The sequence below is a fragment of the Bactrocera tryoni genome, chromosome 3, assembly GCF_016617805.1.
Source record: "Bactrocera tryoni isolate S06 chromosome 3, CSIRO_BtryS06_freeze2, whole genome shotgun sequence".
Lineage (NCBI taxonomy): Eukaryota > Metazoa > Arthropoda > Insecta > Diptera > Tephritidae > Bactrocera > Bactrocera tryoni.
Window position 1 is genome coordinate 31124765 of NC_052501.1, and position 23626 is coordinate 31148390.

At 34.0% G+C, this 23626-nt stretch overlaps 2 protein-coding genes across 3 annotated transcripts in view; one reads left to right on the plus strand and one right to left on the minus strand.

Moving 5' to 3' along the window:
* LOC120773120 (phosphatidylinositol phosphatase PTPRQ) overlaps nucleotides 1–1488 on the plus strand; it is a 94606-nt gene extending 93118 nt beyond the window's left edge. For both annotated transcript variants that reach the window (XM_040102115.1, XM_040102116.1), the window contains one exon: nucleotides 841–1488. In XM_040102115.1, the coding sequence (XP_039958049.1) occupies nucleotides 841–1395 (555 nt within the window). In that variant the 3' untranslated portion in view covers nucleotides 1396–1488. The remainder of the gene's footprint in view (nucleotides 1–840) is intronic.
* Nucleotides 1489–3990: 2502 nt separating this feature from the next.
* Nucleotides 3991–22791, minus strand: LOC120773119 (protein clueless). The gene is made up of 8 exons (XM_040102114.1): nucleotides 22471–22791; nucleotides 9968–11027; nucleotides 8592–9914; nucleotides 7685–8534; nucleotides 7507–7632; nucleotides 7235–7450; nucleotides 4319–4530; nucleotides 3991–4263 (listed from the first exon to the last, which is right to left on the minus strand). Exons 1-8 carry the CDS (start codon nucleotides 22580–22582, stop codon nucleotides 4074–4076), a joined length of 4089 nt encoding a protein of 1362 aa, XP_039958048.1. The 5' UTR covers nucleotides 22583–22791; the 3' UTR covers nucleotides 3991–4073.
* Nucleotides 22792–23626: the final 835 nt, after the last annotated feature.

The window sequence follows — 23626 nt, forward strand, 5'->3', positions numbered from 1 at the left end:
AGTCAGCCTCATCGGAGAAGATAATTTTCTTAATTTGTAAATGTTATTCTTGCGTATATATTTCCATGATGAAATTGTAAACATTACTGGAATACAAGTACAATGAAAACAAGTAAAGAAGTGGTAAGTTCGGGAACAACTGACCATTTTATACTCTTGAAACTTGCAAGAATCAAAACCAGGGAAATACATTACTTTAAGGTGTAAAACCTATCATATAGAGTAAAGTCAGCCGGATGATCGAAAATCCTGATATTATTCATCTATTTAGACACAAAGATACACTGTTATGAATGAAACACGCTCTCTTTTTTCATTGGGATAACTCACATATTGACTGATATATGCGGTACAAAGTCACCCCGAAGTTCGAAAATCTTTATATTAGGTATATGGGGGCTAAGGGAAGTATTAGTCCGATTCAACCCATTTTTGACATACAGACATACCATTATAAGAGAGGGATTATCCGTTAATTTCATAACATAAATTTCGCACATTGACCGAAACTTTGGATCAAAAGTCAACTTTAGGTTCGGTTCGGTTATACTCAAATTTTGCCCTTCCTTATTTGTTGAATTTAAAGTTTTGTCAGTACTAGAAATTTTTTCAAACAGACGGGAATGACTAAATCAACTAAGCTCAAAAGGCAGATAATTTGAAAATGTATTTTATAGGGTCTCTAATGTTTCCTTCTATGTGTTAGAAACTTAAGGGTTTAGGGTATAAAACAATTGAAAAATACTAAACACAAAAAATTTTGTCAACAAATAGAAATAACTTTACATTTATATACATACATATATGTGTGATATATCTTAATTTTTTTAATCTTTTCAGATCAAGTGCCACGAATATTTTCCTTATGATTCAAATGGAATTTCGGTTATTATCAGGAAGAAAACATGCTTTGAATATTATGACCGATCCGAGATGTTAATTACTCAGGAAAAGTATGGATTAAAACGGAAAATTGATCATTTCTTTTTCAAAAAATGGCCAGATCATGGATGTCCCAAGGATCCTGCGCACTTGATAAATTTTATTCGTAAAATAAGAAGTTACCGACTGTCTAGCTATTCGCCAACTGTTATTCATTGTAGTGCAGGAGTCGGACGAACTGGTACATTTATCGCTTTGGATATAATAATGCAAAGGTTGAAGTACGAGTTTAAGATCAATATTTATGAAACTGTTAAAAAGCTGCGATTTCAAAGAATGAAAATGGTTCAAACTATAGAGCAATACACTTTTTTGTACGAATCTGCGTATGAACTTCTCCGTCGTAATATTAAAAAACAAATATTTGATGATAACAAACTAATTGTTCCACATAAAGGCGTTATAATGGCAACTATGTATAATTCTGAAGAGCGAAATAGCGAAAATGTCTAATTTGTAATAGCAACTTATAATATTAAACACATTTAATTTTAAATGTTAGTAAAATTATTAAAAGTTAGAAAATAAATGTACTATAAAAAATCATTTGTTGTTGTTGTTTGAATTTATAATTGACTAACCAATAGGCGTTCACACGGTACTATTAAGGCCAGGTTCCTCTAAAAAACGTAATTTTTTTCAATACATTTTATTTTTATTACAAAACATGTTGGGTAATCAATTTTTTTTGCATATGAAAGTACATATATACATACATACATACATATATTAAATTACTTGAAAAAATTTTGTTTTTTATTTTTTTTTTTTAAATAACGGCCCTGAAAATGGCTGCTGAAACTCATTCGATTCGTAGATGGAGGACATCATTTCATGGAAAAGAATTATCTGAAAGTAAAAAACAAAACGGTTTCATGTACTGTATCGAATTAACTATGGCCTCAAAGAGAATGAAACATTTTCAATAAAAAAAATGGCGGACCCTTGATTTTTTAACCCTTTTTTCACTTTTAATTGTTTATAACTTTTTTAAATAATAATGAATATTTCTGGTTCTGCTTGAGGCCATAGCCAGGCATCTAAAGAGTAAAATGCCTTTTGGTTCATATCGATAAGTGCAATAGTTTTGAAATGAGAGTGTCATCCATGCGAAAAAACGTGGCTCGGAGAAAAATCAGTTTAAACCAAAGGCACGCAGTAGCTGCCGCTACCGAAAGCGTTCGAGCGGCCGGATTTCCCGCAGCGCTCCTCACTCTTTTATACCTGCTTCTCGGTCTCGCTGACCTTCGGGACTAATTCTATACTATTTCTACGAATATACAGTAGCAATTTATGAAAAAAAAAATTTCGATTTTTTCAAAATTGTTTGTTGCCTTAACAAAGAAGTCCACATGGCATTGCAGACTCAACTGAGTGCTATTAGTGACAGTTATATAATATTGGGCCGTACGTACTATATAACTATACCCCCAACTCTTTTTTTACACGGTAGATACGTTCCTCAGAAATCCGTGCAAACAAAAACCGTGTAAAAACAAACCGTGTAAAAAAAACCGTGTACAAAAAAACCGTGTAAAAAAGAGGCGTTTCCTATTGTAAAATGGGGAATACGTTCCACGTCATCTGAAAATCGTGTAAGATGAAATTAAGAACTATATTTACTTCGAAAAACCGTGTAAAAAAAGTTGAAAACTATAAAACAAATGGTATGTTCATATGGCATTTTATTGAACATTAAAACTTAATATGCAAAATTGGTAGAGCAAGCAAAAAACAAAAGAAATCACTTAATCCAGAATTAAGAACAGAAAAATTAGAATAGAAATAAGGAAAAAATATTTACATAATTATTCGCCGTTACTTGATAACAAGCGCAATAGTTTGCGACGAACTGGACTAAAGTCGGTATCATCGCTGGAGATATCCATTTCAGCAATGTAAATATCATGTGAACAAAATGTGTAGGTAAGAGTTTATCGAATAAGGCGATTTTCCAGTTACTACTATGTATGTATGTTCATTTCAGCAATGGTGCTAAGTGTGGCAAAAACGAACATAATTACAAGACAGTGATTTTGAAACCGTACTAGATTAAAAAATTTTTTTTCCAGCCGTGTAACTTCAAATCCGTGTAAAAAGAAATTGTGTAAAAAAGAGGTTGGTGTATTTGTAACTTACCTGACGCTCTTCAAATCATTTACATTGCCTCAAATGTCAATATCTGCGTCTAATTCTTACATATTCAAAAATTTCGTATGATGAATGTTGCTACGCTTACAATAGAGTTTTCCATCTCAAGTCGCACATGGATATGTATTAGTACAAGAGGTAAAACTTTACAAATGTATTTGTGAATTGGTTAGCATCATATTGTAGGGACATTCAGCTATAAACAAATTCATTTGAAAGTTAGTGAGCTTTACAAAATGAGCTCGAAATGTAAAAGACTGACGTGCGATGAAAAAAACTATATTTTATATTTTTTAATTTAATTTCATTGACACTAAAATTGAAATTAATGTTTTATTATATTTTTTTTAGACTGAAACACGAGTTTAGTCGCGTTATTACTTAAAAAAATTGAATTGTTTAAATTTTTTGTTTAAACATTTTCAGGTTGGTAACACTAATAAAACTGCAATTGAAAATAGTTGAATTTCTTGATACCAAAAAGGGTTAAAATTATCTGAAGTTAAATTGCCTAAACTTAATTTAACTGAATGGATTTGAATAGGTGTATAAATTGGTTAGAAAATACTCCACATCTCTCTCGATAAAGCTGTAAGCTGTAACATATTGCCTTTATAATAAAACAGTTGATTGAAGTCAAATAATCGAATTTATTATAGTACAATATGGTTTATAATTCAAGAAATTTCAACAAATTAAATAAACCAGAATCCAAAATAAAGAAGACTTTGGAATGGAACATAAAATTTACAAACAATAATGCCTGGCAATTTTTGAAACTGTTAAATTTTATCTAATTTTTGTTGATTGCAATATTGGATATATTTTTCAATTATTGGTTTATTTACCATGTGCTTCACGCTCGTGTCTAACCCTAATATTAATTAATACAAATAATTAAAAATGGCAGATCGGCGAATCATTTTATTATAACAATCAGTAAATATCATGACTGATATTAATCACAAAATACTGGTTACTCAACTTTTACCAACGTTATCACCAATGCCATTAGCCAATACCTCAGTCTTTTCAAGGTTAGGTGAAGAATTCGGCATATTACTCGAATGTTCAAAGGTACCATTATTTTGGGCAGTTCCGATAATGTTGTCATTTGTATTCTTCAAGTGTTTCTCTATTTCAGTTCGAACCTTAGCTATATCCTTTTGACTAAATAAAACACAATTAAAAAATATAAATATTTATGTAAATCTTTATGACCAACCTGATTTGAACGAACAATATTCCATTTATTGTGTTTAGCATCTCCAAAACCGATCCCATGGTCGGTGGTTGTATGTGAATTGGAGGTAACCCAGTGCCTAATTTGCCATTTGAATATATATCGTTCATTTTGCGTTGCAAAAGTACAGCTTGCTGTGTAAGCAGACGCAAGCATTCCGCAGACTCTCGGGTTTTCTCATGAGCCTCACCTAACTGCAATCCGAATATACTATGTGTCAGCAAACTTAAAAATTTCTTATATATATTATGCATAATAAATACATATAATGTTAAGTCCTTAGCAAATATCAGAGGTTACTATAAGCTCAAAGAAAGCGAAACATCACGCTTCTTGGAGGAGACCAACTGAGCAGAAAACCAATAGACCAACTGTATCAAGGACCGGCAAAGGTAGAACCAGCCACGATGCAGAGGAATAGGAAAATTATAGGATATCCTTAGCGAAGTCAAGTAAAGTTATGTAAGGAGGCAATAATTAGGTAAAAAACTACTTTCAATGGAAGATTAGGCAAACATTATCTACATTTGCTTAAGCTGCCCTAGACCAGGCAGGTTCTTCAAGGGTTGCGAGAAGAAATGGTCTCTAGAGAAACACCTTAGGTCTCGAAAAAATCACACATTTTGTCAAATATTCTGACATGGGAGCACAATATCTAATGATGGCTTCAGGACGGCTGCCTTCAACTATTACACTCTTTTACTAAATACCGTTGTACTTAACGAAGCGAAAACGTTGATCAAAGTGAAATACATATCAATAACTGTAAATACAGAAAATATTCTGTTTTTCCATTTCTTTCTGCTGAAGATACTGAAAACAATAACATGATTCACCCTTCACTGAGTACTAATTTTTCTTCACATTAAAAAGATCGAAAAAAACTGACCGAATTGTACACGTCAGAAATCAAAATTGGACAAGTGTTAATTAGCAAAAAAAAATTTAACAGTTTTCCGCGAAATGATTAAACTTTACATCCAGGATGGTACACGAGGTCTTTATAGGAGCTGGCGTCAAACGACATTTGGCGTGTCACCGCCCACCTTTAGGTGAAATCACATACCTCCAGACCTACGCGACCAATTTCAACCAAGTTCTGTAGCTAATATTAGCCTCACATTCCTGTTACAGTGCAAAAAAGTACAACAAACACGCCTCCTTCCCAGGTAGCGTCTTTGTAGCACTTCTGCAAGAGGTATGGCAAGTCTTATTGTCCCACCTTATTTTGTTGATAAGAGATAGCCTACACTTTGAATTCCACTCTACAGTGGCAGCGGCATGTGGATCTGACCATTAGCAAAGCCACAAAAGCACCCATCGTGAGAATCGAATGGCTGGGAAATCCTGGGGCTGCAAGCCAAGGATTATCAGGTGGATGTATACCATAATCGTAAGACCGATTGTTTCAGCTATCAAAAGGATTGAGTAAAATAGACCTTAACTCGCGGTACAAGCCTCAATTTATTTCTACCTATCCAATGCAATGTATTTAAAGATGAGTGACGTCGTTAAAATGACAAAATTTTATAAGGGTTTACTGAAGGCAGCTGAAATTCTTTATGGCAACAAATAACAATGACTGTATACTGCAACAAGACAATGATACGAAACATATTAAGACTTTTTAATTTAAATTTCGCGCGAAAACCTATTCGTCGATATATTTTTATTCTAGGTTGGTATGACTCGTCAGTGACATCTGCACCAAATGTCACTTTAAAATAATTATTAGTGATTAGTATACGCTTGTCTTTATGAAGTAAATAAAGTGCACTGAGCACTCTTCTTTTATGGCGAGTGAAATTATTCAACAAAGAAGTTCCATTAAATTGTGTGTGCGGAATAAAATTTCTTGTGCCGAAACGCTCAAAATGTTAGAAAAAACCTGCGGTGATAATTGTTTTCTGATTGGTATAATTTATACAAAGAGGGTCGAGAACGCAATGACGACGAACCAAGTCCAGTATGGCTATCAACATTAACTGATGAAGAACATGTCAATAAAATAAGGAATTGGTGCTTGATAATTGACGATTAACAGTCAGAGATCTTACAGGCACCGTTGGGAGATCGGAAGGATCAATGAAAACCATTTTGAAAGATCATTTGGGCCTAAGAAAAGTAAAAGCACGATTGGTGTCAAAACCACACAGTTTTTTCGAAAAATCAGTGTCGCGTTATTGTCCGTGAAACAATGTTTTCCGACTACAGGATGTCATGAAATATATTATTACTGACGATGAGTCTTGGATCTATGCTTACGACCCGGAAATAAACGATCAATAGACCGAATATCGTGGCAGTAGCGAGCCGAAGCCAAAAAAACCACGTCAAAGCAGGTCAAAAATCAAGGTTATGTTCATAGTTTTCTTCGATTATCGAGGTGTGATGCACTTCAATTCTCTTTCCGACCGGCTAAACTGTTAAGGAATACTATTTGAGTGTTATGCTTCGTTTGCGCGAAGATGTTCGTAAACAGAGGCCGGAATTATGGGGGCGACAACTCTGGTTTTTGCACAACGACAATGCACCGTCGCTTATAGTAGTGAGTTTTCGTGAGTTTATCGCCAAATTTCCATCAAATATCGTGCGACAACCCCCGCATTTGCCTAATCTATTTCCGTGTGACTTCTGGCTATTCAGCAAACTCAAACGTTCCGAGAAAATGGTTTTGAGTCAATTGAAGTCATTAAAAGTGAATCGCGTAGCATTGAATACTATTCCGGAAACCGACTTTAACAGCTCTTTCGGGGATTGGAAAAAAACGTTGGCATAAGTGCGTTGGGCCCAAGGAGGATTACTTTGAGAGGGACGACATAGATTTTAAAGAATAAATTAAGAATTTTAAAATTATGTAGTAAATACACATTTCTAAAATGTATTACAAGGTATTACCTGAGATTTATAAATGGCATACGTTTCTTTTTCGTTATTTAGAGCTGAACGGAAATCACCCATACATGACTGAGTTCTGGCAACTAAGTGGTAACTAACTGCAACGTGCATGGACTTATCTCCAAAATATTTCAAATTTAATCCCAGTGCATGTTCAATAAATCGTAGAGATAGCTCGTACTCGCCCACAGCATGTAAAATTAGGCTAATATTACTCTGAAATGGCAAAAAAATATATCAGAAAAAGAAATTTTGACAAAACAACATTTTACATCTATGAGGGCAACTTCTGGATGATCTTCACCACATATCAGAACCAATAAATATCGGGCACGGTAAAGCAGTTTCAATGATGCACCAATTTGTCCATTAGCGAAGCAATATAAAGATAAGTGTGTCTAAAAGATATGTATTTAAATATTTTTCTTTTCAATATTTCATATGACTTACGTATTCTAATATGGTGCATGGGTGATCAATACCGTTAACGCGTTCACTCATAATTACTGAGCGCTGCTGAATTGCTAAGGCCTCCTGTGGATCTCCCAACAAGTAGCTAAGTCGAGCTAACATACGTAAGCAAGATCCATTTTCGGAATGCATAGCTCCAAAAACATTATTTAAAAGATTTAAGGCTTCACTAATAAGCTCATAACCTTCTTTAAATAGGCCTTGCTGTATTTTAGACTGACCTGTGGTATAAAAATTGTATGCATCTGACGCACGAGGACTTATATGTTTAACAATTGGAAAAACATTTAGAATGTCCTCTTCGTTAAACGTTGATTTATTGCGTAAATCAAAATTATACTCGCGCAACAACACTTGTATTCCAACTTTCAAGCAGAAAGCACGCAAAACGCTCATTCGTTGGAAACCATATATTTCGATAGCTGTTTCAATTGAATCACATTTGAGATCATAGTCCCAGTATGATTTAATTTCTTTTTTTATTTGATTCCATATTGACTTTGGGGTCACAAGTAGCCAATCATTATTATCGCCAACTGATGTGTTTTTGTTTCCAGATCCATTGGCAATTTTGGTATATTTCTTTTTTCCACGACGATTAGATTTACTCGAATCATTGGAATTGCTTGCAGCATGTACAGGTCCCGAGGACAAGAAACAATTCAGAAAATGACTAATAGCGTTGGACAACTGCATAACATCCGTATTTTGCATATATGAATAATAAATATGTTTGGTAGCACGAACTATAATTTCAATAATAGCTATTCTATATAAGTATTCCAAGCGAGGTATTTTTTCCAACATATATATTACTTTTCCAAGATACCTTCAAACAAAACAGTGTTTATTAAAAAAAAAAAATTAATAATGTCAATATCCTTACCTAATGTTAATGCCATGACTGTGTAAAGCCTCTGTTAAACTTGTACCATCCATCGGTGGTGACGAATGATTCATATGTTCTTTAATAAAAGATGGCAATTGTTTTGTAACCAAAAATTCAGCAGCATCCTGTATAAGTTTCTTTTGCTTAGAAATTGAGTTATGAGAACTTGAATCATCCACATGACGTATTCCTGGCGAAAATACGTCCGGATTGAAACGAAAGTCGAACTCTTGCTCTTTTAAAGAACCAACAGCTGCGCACGCGTGTTTCACAACATCAGCAGCCTGGGTCTCATCAGAAGCAGCCACTTTAAACTGTGCTTCTTTGATAACGTCTAGGGCCTCCGACATAACGTCGTTGGCTTTATTGTTCGATTTTGTTGATATTTGGTTTTCCTCTTCTGATTGCAATACTTCACAGCGTAAATCATTATTATTTCCAAGCGCTGGCTTTTGTGAATTGCAACTTTGTAAGTGTTGAGCTGCGCTTCGTATAAAAGTAACATAACGGTCTTCTATAAACGCTTCAAGTAGCTCTTGTCTTAAACAGGAAAGTTTATGTTTATGCTCTATTGGAAAACCTAAAGCTTGCAAATCAGGACTAATATGGATATCATCCAGAACTAAAAAATTTACGTCTGGGGGAAACGTTCGCAGTAGATCTAGAATATAATGTCTGCCATCGTTACCTATGATGCCTTTACATTCGACAGAGGAGCAGAGCTCTACGGGTTCATCGCGTTCATTTAGTACAGAATGCGGCATAATCTTTAAATGCTTACCGGCCTTCCGTAGTAATTCAAGATACTTTGGATGGCTTAGAACAGTTTTTCCAAAATCAATGGAACCATAAACAACAGATTGCTCTTGTTCTCTCTCCAGAATTCCAGGAATAATGGATTGGGCGGTTACTCTATAACCACGATAATCTATTACTACTGTTCCCAATGTATAAAGGCCCTCTATATCTACGGCACTATAAACACGTACCCCATGAAGATCATTTCGAGGCGCTACAAAGGCGGCTACATCACCGCCCAAGTCCTTATAATGATCTCGTACATCAAATCCCAACGAGAAAAATATATTGTTCCATATGAACATTTGCATTTTTGGATCCTCTCCAGGGTTTATAGCCAAAACATTACCATCTATAACAGCCATAGCTCCGCGTGTTGCCGCAATTACAAAGTCTCCATGTACTTTAAAAATAGCTCGCTCGCGAAGTAATCGTTCTGGTAAAGTTTTACGTGGCAATTCACGAGTTGTTTGCAACTCTTCATTCCAATCACGTGTCTGTCCAGGGATGTGTTCCTCATAGCTATAAAGAAAATTATTAATATGTATTACTTCAAAAATTAGCAAAGTGCTTACCCAAGCTTTGATGAAAAAGCATCTTCAGCACGAATCGCATCAATTGTATGCTCTAATTGTGGTGCAGTCCACTGATATAATTGATAAGGCGTAGCAACCCGTTCGAATGCGTGACGTAAAGTACGCTTTTTTTGCATTTGTTGAAATGCACGCTTAAAAGATGGCGAAATTTGTGAGAGTAAATCTATTAACGAATGATTCAAATGGCTGGGATTGTCTGGTTTAGGATTAAACACTTCGTCTGTAGATTGGTTTATATAGAATCCCTTAGGACAAGCAGATATGTGAAATCGTTTCTCTTCCATGGTTACAACATATAAGTACATAAGATCTCCATGCAGTTTACGAGGTCCTGGAGGAGGATTCCATGCAGAGGTGGTTAATATTTTAAGTGCTTGTGGTCCTCTTGAATTTTTTAAACCTGGTTGCAAAGGTATTAGTGGAGCTTCTTTCACGCCGGGCATTACATAATCTGGTGGTGTACAATCTACTGAATCAGATCGCGATTTTTTCTTTTCGAGTAAGTCTCCTTGTGTTATAGTATGCAAAAACGTCAGAGAATTACATTCAATACCACTATACGCATCCGAAGGGTCCATACTTTTTAATAAATCACGCACATGGCGTACATGAATACGCGCCTCACGCATCGTGTAAGGTTCTTCGATAACTTTAATTGTTGATCCGTGTTTTAAACCTTCAATTGTTTTTAGTTCAGCAAAATTATCTAAAGTTATTCCATTTAACTGTAAAGAAAAACAGGTACGGTGACAAGTATCTTCTCGATCCATGAGTAATTGATGTATTTCTTGCACCAACTCCATACTAGACAACTGTACTGAAAGCAATTCAGCACCTGGGCTCTGTATATGTACTGTGATACCAACATCGTGAAGCGTTTCTAAATCTATAGACTCGGATGATAGCGAATATTCTTCACCGTCAACTAACTCACTTGATCCACTCTCAACATTTTCATTGGTTTTATTTTCATTTCTGGGAGTTGATGCTAATACAGAACTTTCACTCAATTCATTGATTGGTTTTTTCTCTTCTTTTCCTATAAGAAGACACAGAGACATATACTAAGTTTATTTATTTATATAGTTTGATAACACTTACAACTACATGTATAAGTAGTAAGATATACTTAGTCTAAGTTCTGTTACAAAGTTTACAATGCATACAGCGAGGACAAAATCGCAGAAAAAATAAGTGATATTTTTATTGCTGTTGTTTCATCTAAAACTAATTAAGATAGATAGAAGGTTATACATAAATGCCATATATAAATGGTTAGGATGTCGAGTCGAATTGAAATCCGGATATCTGTCTATCCGTCCGTCCGTTTATCGGCCGTTTGACCACTAACTAATGCAAAATTCTTGTAAAATATAAGCAATCAAATCATGTGTGGCGAACCCCCATGTCTTGGTCAAAAGCAGAATTCGGGAACTAAAACCACGCCAAACGGTTGCGCGTGCGGATGCTGTTATAGTAAGAATGGTCAAAAATTATCCATTTAAATCATCGCGGCAGGTTGCAGCCGATATTAATCAATCATTGGGCTTAAAGATATCCTTCAGACTCGTCAGGAAACGTTTGAATCAGTCAAAGTTATTCGGGCGCACTTTGATGAAGAATCCACTCCTTCGCCAGAACTCATCAAGAAAAAAGGTTAAATTTTTGGAAAAATTTATTGTGGAATAGGCAGAATATTTGTCCATTATCCTAAGTGCAAAGGATATCATTCTAAGTTCAACCAAAAAAAGCTAAAGCAGGTTAGCGGAAATATTATGGTTTGGGGAGTATTTCCTTGGCATGGTGCAGGTCCGTTCGTAAGAATCAATGGAAAAATGGACAAGTTTCAGTACTTGCACATTTTTAAAAACCATATGAAACCATATGCGTTTGATTCTATGCCAATTTAATGGAAATTTATCCAAGACAACGATCCCAAACACGCCTCGAAGATAGTTAAAAATTGGTTTTCTGCAGAGAGGAAGATATTTTGGATTGGCCAGCGCAAAGCCCTGACTTAAATCCAATTGAAAACCTATGGAATGAAGTCAAGACTGAAATTGCAAATGCTAATTATAAATAAATGGACGATCTCTGGTCTGCCGTTAAAAAACCTGGTACGCTATACCTAAAAGTAAGTGTCAGAATCTCGTAGAAAGTATGGGTCGCAGGTGGGAAGCAGTCATTAAAAATAAAGGTTACAGCACAAAATATTAACAATAAAAACGTTTGTATGGAACAAAATTTATAAAAATGCAATGTGAACTAAATTGTCCACCTTTTTTAGGTTGTGCTATTTACATATTTATATGTCCAGCTCAATATACCAAAGTTTTCGCATTTTGATGAGTATTTTTTTAGCAATGAATTGCAACTTCATTTTGTACTGTTATTGAAGGCAAAGGATGGACCTTTAAAAAAAACCCAAACACTTGTTATCTTTTAAAACCTATTATGATACTGTAACGTAATTTAATCGTTTTCTGAGTGTACCTAGGGTTATATTCTTGTACAAATATTCTTCTATCTGGTCCTATCCTGTTAACCTTTGTTTCGTTACTCCAAAACCCCCTTTTTTCAAAAATTTAAGAGTTTCTCTTGATGAGCTTTGGCGAAGATTAGTTGTTTTGAAGTATTTTTTTTTTTTAAAGGAGTGCTTTCTTCCTCGATATGGGTCCGAGCAAGCTATATGCCGTGATGATTTAAATGGATCATTTTTGGCAATTATTACTATAGCAGCGTCTGTACGCGCATCCGTTTTACGCGGTCTTGGCATCCGAATCCTGCCATTGACCAATACTTGGGAGTTCTCCATACATGATTTGACTGCGTTGTATACTTTTTTATGAGAAATTTCCGTTAGTTTAGCAATTTCGGCCACTTTTTGCGCCTTCTTTATACATGTTCCAAATTATTCCCCATTCTTCTATTGTAGTATGCTTTCCGGATCCCATTTTATACTATTTCTTTCACTGAAGTACTTTTAATTATTTATTTTTCAACAACACAAAAAATTATGTTCTTGAATTAAAATCTGCACGAGAATTAATTCCGCGAAGTAATCTGTGCCAATAGGCACGAAGAGATAAATGATTTCAAAAAGATTGCGACAAAACCTATGCAAGTACATTATTCATTTTGAAGTGCATACCCATGCTCCAAAAGAGTTACGACTTCCAGAAGGATGTCGGTTCTGGTAGAAAGTCAGAAGACTAGCCAAGATTTCGGGCAAAACTGAGACGGAACACTTTATGTTATGAGAGAGAAGCTTTCTACATTTGATCACGTACAATGTTAGGATTTCGTTTCATCGCACGCCAAATTATTGAAACAGATGAAGCAATTTGGTTATCTCTTTTCACTTTCCTGTCGCGTGTTAATAATTTTGGATGGCTGGTAAAAAAGGTTTTCGAGGATTATCGTCAATTCAATACGATGTCTGAGTTGAAAAAAGTTTTTTCGGATACATGGACTTTATTAACCCCATAAATTATTTCTTATTACACCAACTCAATGCCAAATCCACTATTCACACTTAATACTACTAATGGAAACATAATAATTTATTAGCAAAAAATTGAAATTGGTTTATTTAATTTTTTCGTGGTTGAAGGGCTGTATTTATAGCAATGAAACACCGTTTTAAGGGCGTTTCACTTACTACTTATAATAGTAGTAATCGCAGTCTCGTCAATCTTTTCTTTAAGAAAATGTACGCCCTTTTTGCACTCCTATAACATAAAAAACTACGTTGGATAGCTCAACGTTGTGTATTTTTATTGTCCGAAAGACTGCTTTATCCTCTTAAGTAGAAGGTTCTGTAGACTTGAGAACAAAAAACAATAAACATCAACAACAATAAAATCCTAAAATTACAGCTGAAACATCAAAAAAATTTACTTTTGCTTTAAAAGCAAATAATAATGATAATATATCCAATAACAGCATTTTATCACAGATCTTAACTTTTTCGAGCCCTTATATGTATACATATATACTTTTTTTCAATAAGTTAATTTTTTTAATTTTTTACTCATTTAAAAGGAATAATTATAAAAATAAAATCAAAATCAATTAATGTTCACTTTATGCCATTCAAACTAACCGATCAAAATCAATATACAAGATGTATTTATACTTTGTCATGAGAATTGCACACTTAAAAGGTTTTATAGATACATATATTTTATAAGAATATATTAAAATACTGTCCAGGAAAATTTACCCATTTTTAATATATTTGCATTTCAAGTTGAGAAAATGTGTTTATTTACACCCTTATTGACACATTATGGGGTTATATACATACATAGTTAGAATTTTCAAAAAAAAAATCGATTTATTTTTATATTAATTACATAAAATTATCGATTTATTTTATTTATTTCAGAAAGGAGTGCTTGGAAGTGCATTTCAGACGTGGTTCGTAAATATATTTTTTAATATTTAATATACATTTTTTAAATGAATAAATATTTTTTTATAAACAATTTAAGTCCGAAATTTTAGTTAAAAATGGATTGTTTTTTAGAAACCGCTTTTTGTCAAACAATTTTATTTTGCTTATTCCTCCAATTAATTACTAGATTTAATATTACTTTAACGATATATGTTTTTTTTTTTAATTTCAGAGGATTCAGTTCAGAGACATAGTGGTCACCGCAAAACGCTTTTTTTGAGAGGAGCTCCCAGAGATCAGCTGTAGTTCCTTTCCAAACAAATATTTTTACGAACACTAAGCTTTAAAATACAGTTAAAAGATTTTTGGATCAATAAATTTAAAATTTTTCTCAGCAAAAAATCTGGAAATTTCGCTCTTTTCGGTCTTCTAACTTTATATAACCCCTCAATAAAAATCCTGACATAATTCTATACACCTCCGGTAATGTTCGTTGATTTCCGACCTTGCTCGACACGTGGCTCGTTTTTGTTCTGAATCTCAGTATTAATTGACGCTTGTAGGTCACGCACTTCTTTTCGTTTGTCACTTGAGTATTTTTATACTCTTGCAACCGCAAGAATCAAAGCAAGGGAAATAGTGGTCAAATTGAAAGGTAATTTTTAATTTATACTTCGCGTGTTTTTCGAATCGGTAATTTTTTTTCTTTAATTTGGTAGTACTGGTAGTGAAGTCTATGCTAAATTTAACGTCAAAATATTCATTAATATTTGAGATACTCGTCGTTTCGTGAGGCTAAAAAAGTGAATTCTTCAATATTTACTATGTCTTAATTTATTGAACAAAGAAGTGCGATAATGCACCATCACCGATTTTTTCGGGCAAAAGTCGACTACAGATGGTGGGGTCCACATATTCGGTTCAGTTTTAGTTGGATTTGGACAATTTTTGGTCAGAAGTTGGCATACTTTGTAGGAATGTGTGACATAGGAATATGAGAAAAATGCTAAGTACTAATTAACGGTCGGTCGGGTCCCGAGATATGGGATTTCGCCAGAAATTGGGTGGTGCCACGCCCATCGTACAATTTTTACAACGGCTCTTTTAAAGCCTCTCATACCATATCGGAGGTAAAATTTAATGTTTCTGTCGTATTTAGTTATTGACTTATTGCACTTTTAGTAGTTTTTACCAGTACCGTTATATGAGAAGTATCGAGGTTATCATCCCATTTCATCCATTTTCACACTTTCGGTAGGAGTTTCCATAATATTAGTGGTTAGGAGAAATGTACATTAAACTTATTAGAGGGCGGGGCCACACCCACTTTTTCAAAATTGTTTCCCAAAAGCTGTTCCTTGCTACTGTGATCCCCTGTACCAATTACTACTTTATATCTTAATTTAGTACTTAGTTTTGTCACTTTATAGATTTTCGGTTAATGGTCCGATTACGTCCATCTACGAACTCCTAAATTTGTTTGTGCTAAGAAACCTGCATACCAAGTTTCATGAAGATATCTCAATTTTTACTCATTTGACAGCTTGCACTGACATGCGGACGAACAGACAAACAGTCACTCGGATTTCAACTTTCCTCGTCATCCTGATTATTTATATATACATAACCATAAATCTATCTCGATTAGTTTTAGATGATACGTACATCTATCGCAAAGGAATTGGAAGTGGGTCATTCAGCAATCTTTCAAATCAAATGTTTTGAAACTGCGGTCTTCGAAAATAGCGACAAGGAAATGTTGATCAAACATAAATTCAGGGGTTTAAAATTCATGAGAAACCAAGGAATATTTTCTATTTTTTCGAAGCGATTTCTTTCAATGCAGGAATTCTTAAAAGGAAATCCCAAAATTTTGTGTCTTCTATGAAATATAAGAAAAAATAAAATAAAAAGGTTAAGAGGTGATTTAAGTTAACAGAAGGGTTAAAATTTTTGGCGGCCATTTAAAGTAAAAACTGATATTTTCCACTAACAAAATCCGCCATTTTGTGGGAAAACACCCTTAATGTAAAAAAAAAAAAAATTTAAAAGCGATGGGGGAGGTATTTTATATGTCAAAAATGGGCACAAAGTTTGAAATGAATCGGTCAAGTAGTGACAGTGAACACGGACAATATGAATAAAATTACTCAATCCTTATTTAAGAAATAAATTCGCGAAAAAAGTCATTTTTTTACTAAGAAAACCTTACCCCGCCATCCTTAAGGTGTAAAACGAAATCCTAGCAATGTTGAAAACACATGTGTATACTATACAATATAACTCCTATACTGACAGACTGATAAGGTTTGTTAGAAAAACGAAAATCATTATATGTAGTATATGGGAGTTGGGGTAGTATCGATTTTACTTTATCTATTTTTCCAATACCACATAATACTAACATGCCACATACTAAAAACCGAATCATATAGAGTATAGTCAGCCGAATGTTCGAAAATCCTAATATTGGTTACATACATATATACACTGTTATGAGTAAGTTACGCTCTCTACACCACTGCCAGAGCAGGATTATTCCTGAATTTACCGAGGTCTAAACAGCGTGAACAGTGTTTATTGGATTCCAACAATTTTTTGTCATAAGCTAGCACACACTAAAGACTTTATTCCTGCAAAGTTTTATCCCGTTATATCGGGTGATTTTTTAAGAGCTTGATAACTTTTTTTTTTAAAAAAAACGCATAAAATTTGCAAAATCTCATCGGTTCTTTATTTGAAACGTTAGATTGGTTCATGACATTTACTTTTTGAAGATAATTTCATTTAAATGTTGACCGCTTGGCTGCGTCTTAGGTGGTCCATTCGGAAAGTCCAATTTTGGGCAACTTTTTCGAACATTTCGGCCGGAATAGCCCGAATTTCTTCGGAAATGTTGTCTTCCAAAGCTGGAATAGTTGCTGGCTTATTTCTGTAGACTTTAGACTTGACGTAGCCCCACAAAAAATAGTCTAAAGGCGTTAAATCGCATGATCTTGGTGGCCAACTGCCCATGCATCCCGAAAAATGCATTGTTTGGTGTGGTTTGTACGCTGGTGGAATCATTGGACCATATTTTTTCAAAGATGCTGTTGGACGCAACGTTACGGTGAATGGCGATCGCTATCGTTCGATGCTAACAAACTTTTTGTTGCCAAAAATGGAAGAACTGAACTTGGTTGACATGTGGTTTCAACAAGATGGCGCTACATGCCACACAGCTCGCGATTCTATGGCCATTTTGAGGGAAAACTTCGGAGAACTATTCATCTCAAGAAATGGACCCGTAAGTTGGCCACCAAGATCATGCGATTTAACGCCTTTAGACTATTTTTTGTGGGGCTACGTCAAGTCTAAAGTCTACAGAAATAAGCCAGCAACTATTCCAGCTTTGGAAGACAACATTTCCGAAGAAATTCGGGCTATTCCGGCCGAAATGCTCGAAAAAGTTGCCCAAAATTGGACTTTCCGAATGGACCACCTAAGACGCAGCCGGTGGTCAACATTTAAATGAAATTATCTTCAAAAAGTAAATGTCATGAACCAATCTAACCTTTCAAATAAAGAACCGATGAGATTTTGCAAATTTTATGCGTTTTTTTTTAAAAAAAAGTTATCAAGCTCTTAAAAAATCACCCGATATTAATTGCTTCTTGATTTGTGTACTGGAAACTGAACGAATCAAGTTAGATTTAAAATTGTGCTATATGGGAAGTAGGCGTGGTTGTTGTTCGATTTCGTCCATTTTCACAATGTGACATAAGAATGTAAGAAGAGTGACACGTAATAAATTTTGTCGAAATCGTTTGCTGGAGCCCCGAGATATGGGATTTCACCAAAAAGTGGGCGGTGCCACGCTCATCGTCCAATTTTCACACCATTGTAGTAGTTTTTAGCAGTACCGTTTTATGGGTAGTAAGCGGGGTTATCTTCCGTTTTCATCCATTTTCACACTGTCGATAGAAGCTCTTATAAGATTTGCACAAAGCAAACTTGGTTGTTGTAGCTTAAGTGGTTTAAGAGATATATACATTAAACTTGTTAGAGGGCGGGGCCACGCCCACTTTTTCAAAAAAATTTACCCACAGATGCCCCTTGCTACTGCGATCCTTTGTACCGAATTACAGCTTTATATCTTCATTTAGTGCGTTGTTATGGCACTTTATGTGTTTTCGGTTAATGGCGATTTGTGGGCGTGGCAGTGGTCCGATTTTTTGTACTTAGGAACCCACATACCAAATTTCATCGAGGTATCTCAATTTTTTCAAGTTACAGCCTGCACGGACGGACAGGCAGACAGTCAGCCGGATTTCAACATTTCTCGTCATCCACGCATTTTTAGGCACAGAAGAAATTAAATTATTTACTATATATCATGTTGTATGCCATTCCACGCAGTTCTAAAAGTTGATCCTTGCTTTTACAGTTTTCCCTATTTATATTGGACCTAACGAGCTCCCATAAGTTCTCGATGGATTTGACATCGAGTGATTACGCCGGAACATTTAAAACATATGCTCTGTAACTTCACGACCAAGTTTTGTAATGCCTAGAGTTATGCTTAGGATCATTATCCTGCAGGAACTACCATTATAGTGGCATATCCTTTTCAGCATACGGAAGCATCCCGTTTTTTAATATGTCGGTGTAAACAAACCGGTCTCTTATTCCATTTATTATATGAATCGGTCCAGTCCCGTGCCCACAGAAAAAGCTCCAGACTGTAACGTTACCACCGCCATATTTAATGGTCGCAACATAATACTTAGGTTTGAGTCCTTGTCCTTTCGGCCTTCTCACACATCTTATGCCATCCGAATCTTTAATATTATATTTCGATTCGTCTGAGAATAAAATGGTATTCAATTTCTGAATGCTGCAATCGAGATATATGTATATACATAAGTACAATGCCTGTTGGCTGAAATTTATTTATTAATCGGGGGCACCACTGATCTTTTCACCGAATATTTTTAACTAATTTTATGTTGAGATAAATCGTTTTGCCAATCACTTATTATATTATTTGTAAAGTCGCCTAAGTATAATAAGTATTTTCCAACAATTTTGATTCTTAAACTCTAAATCGCAACTGAACAGTGAAAACGTCAATAATCTCTTTATAAAATGTGTCATGAATATTTGTACCGGTTTATTGTTAACGTCTTCAACGAATAAAGTACTTTTAGAGCAGGGCGGTACTATTTTTCCTAACAACAGTTTTGCCACTCAGATCTATACTTTTGAAAAGTTTTTTGTTTAAAATTTTTTATCTCGAAAGAATATATAACAAATGTTATATTTTTTATTATTTAATTAACATATATAGTATATATTATATTTTTCTAAAATTTAGACATAAAAAAACACAGTAGAGGTGCTTTAGTTTTGTCCAATACTGTATAACCCTATATCTATCTCGTTTAGTTTTAGGAGATTCATAAAAAGAACTTTGATCTGAATGGCTGCTATAAGCTATCGTAACTCGATCTTCATCAAGCTCTTCAAATTTAAATTAGATTCGAATGAAGAAAGTTTTCAATACAAGCATTTGACTCCGATCTTTCAGTTTTTATGACAACTATACAGATGTTACAGTGATTCGATCTGAACAATTTCTTCAGAGATTAAACCACACGCCGATCACAAACGGCTCGATTCATGTACATGGATCGAACTTACAGAACTAGACAGAGTAACGGATCAATACTATATTCGGAACAAAAATTTATTACTTGTTGAAGTTCTCTGGTACTTATGCTTTTTGGCTGTGATATAGAAAATTTAAAATTTGTTGTCGACATATTGGCACAATTCCGATATCTTTGGCGCCGTGATTTGAATGTACCGTTGGAAAGAGGAAGTCCCCCTGATTAAAAAATACATGGGGTTATAGGTACCGCAAACGCTTAGTTTACGAGATATTCGACCTTAAAGTTCAAAAATTCCCAAAATTCGGACATTTCAACAAGCTATTTTACCACATTAAACACACTTTACTCACATTTTCCACTTCAAATTAATTAAATTTAACTATAAACTTTTAAATAAATGCACATTTAACACTTTTAACACTTTTTTTTACCGAAGAAATCTTTATTTTAAAAATTACATTTTACACTCGTAGTGAGCATCATGTGTGTGCTAAGAATTACGACGAAATGGAGCGCTGCCATGTGATAATAAGGAAATTCGCTGAAATGCCTTTTTTCCCAAAAATTCCTCTATCCATTCATGTGGATATGTTCTTTATTTAATTTAATAAACAAATAAGTCACCTAATATTATTTTCACTTATTGTCACCTAATATACAAAAAAAACGTATTATCAAAAATAAATGGAAAGAGCTGACAGATATAATAACCAAAATTTAACCATTTTATAACGAAAACTCAAATTTTGTTTCAATATCAGTGCAAGATAACCAAAAAATATAACCACTTTATAACGAAACTCAATATATTTTTTTTATTTTAACGTAGAAAGGAGTACTACGCGAAAGTACTAGAGTCACCCCGGGTATTCGCTCGACCAGGGTTATTTTTTTAAAGCGCGGCCGAAGGCCGCCAACCCAGAGTTGGAGTACTACGCGAAAGTACTTCAGTCACATACTCACATATTACACATATACATATGCAGAAAGTATTTTTTTATAGTTAATATAGAAAAAAGAATCACACGAAAAAACAAACAAAGAACAATTGTTAAATCCTACATATTTGCAGTTTAAGATGTGGCAAGGCTCGTTTTCTTCATAATTGTAAACAATCTAACCTTTTCAACGATGAGTGTGCTAAGTGATTTTTAAATTAATAAATTTAGGTAAAATATAGCAAAATAAAAGTGAAATGTGAACTTATTTCAATGTTTAGAGTGTATATTTAAATATACAGAGTGAAAAACGTGAAAAAATTTAGTGAAACATAGAGAAATACCATGTGTTATTAGTGCAAATTTTTGAACTTTTAATCGTGAATATTTTAAAAAATAAAAGTTATTTTTATATTATTTTTGGATATTTCTTCTCTGGAGAAGCTCCCCTATCCGCACATACCCCATTTATAAAGAAATTCGGTTTTTTTTACCCCTCTACCAAAGTAATCGGAATCGTGCCGACATATTTATTTTCATTCAAGTTTAAATATATACTTCTCTAAATAACGAAATGAAACCGTTGATTAGACCTATTCGTTTCAAATTGAGAAATTTTGTGACTGTTACAAACTCAATTGCAAAATCGAATGACTTCAGAAGTCACAAAAATTGGCTCCAATTGGAAATCTCAAATTTAGAGACTTGTGACTGTATCAATATTCTGGTACAGAATTCTGGTATTAACATATCCTGTTCCAGGAATAATAAAGATGTAGAAAAGAATCACGGTTTGGTTTAGGTTAGCATCCTCCGATTTCGGAATTAAAATAGGTATGTACAGATAGAGAAGGTTCACCAGATTGAGAAAAAGGCTGGGATTTAGAATAGCATCCCCGGATTTCGAGAATAAAATGGGTACCACTGGAAAGGTGACGTTCTCCAGATCACGAATATATACATATATAGACAAAAATCATAATTCAGCGGCAACTACGTTTATATGTATATTTTATTGAACTGGACAATTTGCCCTATCAGCGCATATCTATCTTAACCCCGAAATAGGGGTTTTATCCAGAATTACGAGAAGGTATTCTAAAGTTTTCCCACCTAATTTATTTAAAAACGGTCAATTTTTTAACTTCAAAGTAGACTCAAAAACAACAAATAGCATCGAATATCTCAATAAGCCTTTCATTAAATTTTATGTTGCTTATTTTATAGAAAAAAACTTATGTTTTGTTCGAATGAGTGATAAAAAACACAATAGTTTTTTTTAGATGAAGAGATAATTCATAGCGTCTCATTTCAAGCGCTACAAATCACGTGCGACTTGCAGGTTACGTTAAGCCATAATGTATGCTAATAATAGAAAGAGTAAAATGGATTTATTAGGCCCTTAGGAAATTTTACATGTTCAGGAACTAATGCTCCCATGTCAAGAAATGCTTTAAAAATAGACATATTACATAAAGCCGATTAACATACCATTCGATTGAATATTTTCGGTTAAAACTTTACTCCTATCTGTAGATGCCGACGACATATCATCTCCTGAAACCGCTCTTTCCTTGCTCTGCAATTCGTTTTCTTGAGCCATTGTTCCACTTATAAAATGCAGGATCAATTGAAAATCCCAAGTTACACAACACGTTCACAATGTAATGTAGTTCTACAAGTACAGTTCCAAATTTCAATACATGAAATCGTTCAAACAGGAGTAAAGAAGAGATGTAATTAATCTTCTCGAATTATAATATTACATAAATTAAAATTAATGTTACTAACAGGTCAAATCTAACCCACCGCGATAAGGAAAAGAAATAAAGTTACAAAATTATCGAGCGGACTATCGATAGTAAATCAATTTGAATTTGATAAATGTTACAATATTTTCGGTGAAACCCTTAATAGACGTATTCACAGGGGTACTATAAAATATTCTTAACAAATGGGAAAACTTAAGAACAAAAATGGGTATGCGCGGATAAAGGAGGTTCTGCAAATCGAAAATATACATACATAGACTCATAATTTTCAAGATATTTGTTTTTATAGTTGAAAATTTCAATATTTTTTAATAATTTATCTTCTAGTTAAACTAAGAAAATTCCAAAAAAGAGTGTAAAATGTTACAAATTTTTTAAAAATTAAAAAAACATTGTATTGACCAAATAAATTTTACTTCGTGTGGTTTAAAATATGTTCAAACTTGACTTTTCCTAGTTTTTTTAGTTTAAATAGAAGATAGTTTTATGCCAAAGATAATAAACTTTGCCCCAATTCCATACGACGGTTTTCTATCCTCCCCGTCAATTAAACATAATCGTAAAAATGAAAAACCGAGAAATCACGCTTCAAAGTTTTCGCTTTTTGCCCAAGCGCTCATATACATACATATGTATCTGCTAGACGCTCGGTCACTATTTCCCTTCTAGCTTCGATAATATTGCGAATTCCCATCTATAACTTTGAGGACATATTCTTAGATAATTTTTAAAGAGACTTAAGCAAAAAAAAATCGATTGTTTGAGGATTCAAAAGCCGGCTCCCCCTTAATAAAGATTTCGTAACAGAATTTATTGATCTTATAAAAAATTAAGTGGCAATTTGCCAAATATAAAAATATAAAAATAAAATTGAG

Bases quoted from the DNA above. Each gene is read 5' to 3' on its own strand.
- LOC120773119 (XM_040102114.1), bottom strand. From the start codon at position 22,582: ATGGCTCAAGAAAACGAATTGCAGAGCAAGGAAAGAGCGGTTTCAGGA. The intron at 7,633-7,684 runs GTAAGTCATATG...CATATCTTTTAG, and splicing joins CATGCACCATATTAGAATAC to ACACACTTATCTTTATATTG. The intron at 7,451-7,506 runs GTAAAATGTTGT...TTGCCATTTCAG, and splicing joins CAGAAGTTGCCCTCATAGAT to AGTAATATTAGCCTAATTTT.